The sequence below is a fragment of the Colobus angolensis genome, unplaced genomic scaffold (assembly GCF_000951035.1).
Source record: "Colobus angolensis palliatus isolate OR3802 unplaced genomic scaffold, Cang.pa_1.0 Scaffold6, whole genome shotgun sequence".
Classification (NCBI taxonomy): Eukaryota; Metazoa; Chordata; class Mammalia; order Primates; family Cercopithecidae; genus Colobus; species Colobus angolensis.
In genome coordinates, this window is record NW_012119598.1 from 25,674,051 (window position 1) to 25,677,348 (window position 3,298).

At 44.3% G+C, this 3,298-nt stretch overlaps 1 protein-coding gene across 1 annotated transcript in view; it reads left to right on the top strand.

Annotated features, from left to right (window-relative positions):
- Window positions 1-3,298, top strand: part of ALDH5A1 (aldehyde dehydrogenase 5 family, member A1) — a 40,136-nt gene that overhangs the window by 27,147 nt on the left and 9,691 nt on the right. Inside the window, exon 8 of the mRNA XM_011962920.1 lies at window positions 606-764. Coding sequence (XP_011818310.1) covers window positions 606-764 — 159 coding nt within the window. The remainder of the gene's footprint in view (window positions 1-605; window positions 765-3,298) is intronic.

The following is a 3,298-nucleotide window of genomic DNA, read 5'->3' on the forward strand; positions in this document are numbered from 1 at the left end:
AAAAAAAAAAAAAATTAGCTGGGCGTGGTGGCGAGTGCTTATAGTCCCACCTACTTGGGAGGCTGAGGTAGAAGAATCACTTGAGCCCTGGAGGTCAAGGCTGCAGTGAACTCACCACTACTGCACTCCAGCCTGGGCGACAGAGCGAGACCCTGTCTCCGAAAAAGAAAAGACTGTAAGTTGGTGTTAGTCCACATTCTTCTTAGCCTCTGCTGAGGCTGCAGCATCACAGTCTCCCAGGAGAACTGCAGATTCTTTTCCCACCCCCTGGGGACACAAAATAAACAAAAGCCATTTGAAAAAAACATGGATTGGGTGGCTTTTTTTTTTTTTTTTCTATACAGGTACTTATTGGCAACTAATCACTGATGCATAACAGCTGTGTAGCATAGCAGCTGTGGAGGGAATTGGAGGGGAACATGCACTGACTCAGTGCTTTTATCTTTGGGGCCAAGCCCACGTGAGGAGGAAAAAAATGGCAGGTTGAACACGTGACAGCCGCTGAGGGAAGTGTTTTCACAGAGAGGCGGTAGCAGCCACACATTCACTGGTCAGGTCTGCAGCTTCTGACAGACTGTATGGGTTCGTTTTTGTCTCCTGTCCAGACTTGTGTTTGCTCAAACCGATTCTTGGTGCAAAGGGGCATCCACGATGCCTTTGTGAAAGCATTTGCTGAGGCCATGAAGAAGAACCTGCACGTAGGTAATGGATTTGAGGAAGGAACTACTCAGGGCCCATTGATTAATGAAAAAGCAGTAGAAAAGGTAAGTATATTATATTACTTGTGAAAGTAAATTTCATGGTTTCAATATCAAAAGCTTAATCAGCAAAAAACACTTTGGCTGGGAGGTGGGGATAGAAAGGGATTGGTTGACAGAATATTACAGCTAGACAGAAGGAATAAGCTCTGGTGTTCTATAGCACTGTAGGGTGACTGTAATTAGCAACAACGCCTTGTATATTTTCAAATAGCTATTATTCGAAGAGTGGATCTTGAACGTTCCCAGTACAAAGAAATGATTGATGTTTGAGGTGACAGATGTGCTAACTACCCTGATTAGAGTACAGAGTATGAGAGATCTACATCTCTACATGGAATAGAATGGAATTTTCAACTATGTTTTCACACAAAAGCCACAAAGGTTAAAATAAAAAATTAATAATAGCTAAAATAAATTATGTTAAAAGGCAAAAAAAAAAAAAAAAGAAAACAAAGAAGTCATTTTGGTAGAGTGCCCGGCAAGCCTATTTTGCAAACAATGAGAAACCTGAGAAAAGTGAATTCTGCCTACCAGTTACATGAATGGGGGGCGTTGTCTGGTCATGAGCTGCTCTAGCCCTGCCATTGCACCAAGTCCCCATGCGGTCTGTCGCTGTAGGTCTTTACTGCCCTCCCTAAATTTTGTTATAGCGATGATAATTCTGTCCCTCACTGCCTCAGCAATTAGGATCTCGAGACAAAGTTCATTCCTCTGTTGGAACACCTATGGAATGGAAGACTGGCTTTGTTTGCAGATGGTTTGCATTTCAGTTGTAATCCTGACATTGTCCTGTTCTTTCTTCTCTTGATGACAAAATCCCTGTGGAGAACAGTCCTTGATGAAAGCATCCCAGCCAGGGGTGCAGAATCACAGATGCCATGTTCAGGATTTAGAGATAGTGAAGGGAAACTGCTTTTAGGAAAGATTTGTTTGTTTAAAAAAATGTTATAATCCACACTACTAGCTATATGAAATTTCTCTCCTTATTCTGCTGTTTAAAAAAATTCATTTTGGAGTCACAAGGAAGTTTCTTGTAATATCAAACATCCAATTTTTTTTTTTTTTGAGATGGAGTCTCGCTCTGTTGTCCAGGCTAGAGTACAGTGGTGCAGTCTTGACTCACTGCACCTCTGCCCCACTGGGTTCAATCGATTCTCCTGCCCCAGCCTCCCGAGTAACTGGGATTACAGGCACCCGCCACCACATCTGGCTAATTTTTGTATTTTTAGTAGAGCCAGGGTTTCACCACATTGGCCAGGCTGCTCTCAAACTCCTGACCTCAGGTGATCCACCTGCCTCGGCCTCCCAAAGTGCTGGGATTACAGGCGTGAGCCACCACACCTGCCCAGAAATGGTTTTAATGGAATCTTTTAAATCAGGAAGACAGTAGAAGCTGAAGATTGTGTGTGGGAAAGAAGGGAGGAGAGGTGGCCAGAGGGAGACACACAGTGGAGGCACAGCCAGCCCCTGGGTGCAACTGAAGAACCAGAAGCAAGTGAGAGCCAAGTCAGTATTCAACATGGGAAGCACAGCCTGACCGCTGTTCCTCAACCTCCTCAGAGCCTGAGAGCCAAGCCCTGACTCCATGGCTGCCCCCACCCCGTGGCCAGTCAACTCAGCTGAACCCACCTCCATTGCCTTGGGAAACCCAGGGAAGCATTGAGGTTTGACAGAGCTCTGATAAATTTCTAGTTACTGTCTTGGGATTACTCTAGATAAAGAAAATACATTAAAATTTACATTGGAACCACCTGCATTTTAGAGGTGACTTTGGACCTTGGGGACAAACCAGGGGTATTCACTTGTCAAATGAAGGCAGTTTGGGTCTAGGCCAGCTGTGGTTCAAGTCCTAGAGTGGTGGTCCTTAACTCACATCATGCCTTTATCAACTACAGTAGCCTGGGGCCCATCCAAGAAGACTGAGTGTTCATTTATGTGTAGTAGGCCTAGACATTGGCATTTTCTAAGTGCCCCAGGATGATGCTAGTTTGCAGCCGGGTTGGGAAACCACTCTTAGAGATTTTTTCCCCAAAGGGAAGACACACATTGTCCTCCAGATGGTGCTGTATGCCAGGACTTCAAACAAACAAACCCCAAAATTTCTTTTTTACTGGAGAGAAATTTGGTGGAAACCACCTTGTTTAAAAACAATTCAGTGTTGGCTTTAGTGTACATACTGTCATAGCGGGGGTTCCAGGAAAAAAACACTGCACCTCACATTAATATGGCAAGAAAAGGGCAGAGCAGATTATATTTGGGAATCAAGGGGGTAGACCCCTGTTAAGTAGAATTATTTTTAAAATATAAAATTCATAGAAAGTAAGTCATCCTAGCCAATGGGGATTAGTTGCAGGTGATGCACTATGAGAGCATTCTGGATTTTCGAAGACAGAATGCATTCACACCTATGTTTACCTTCCTGAAATGCTATAGAAAATTCAGCTGAGGGCCAGGTGTGGTGGCTCACGCCTATAATCCCAGCATTTGGGAAGCTGAGGTGGTGGGTCACTTGAGGTCAGGAGTTTGAGACCAGCCTG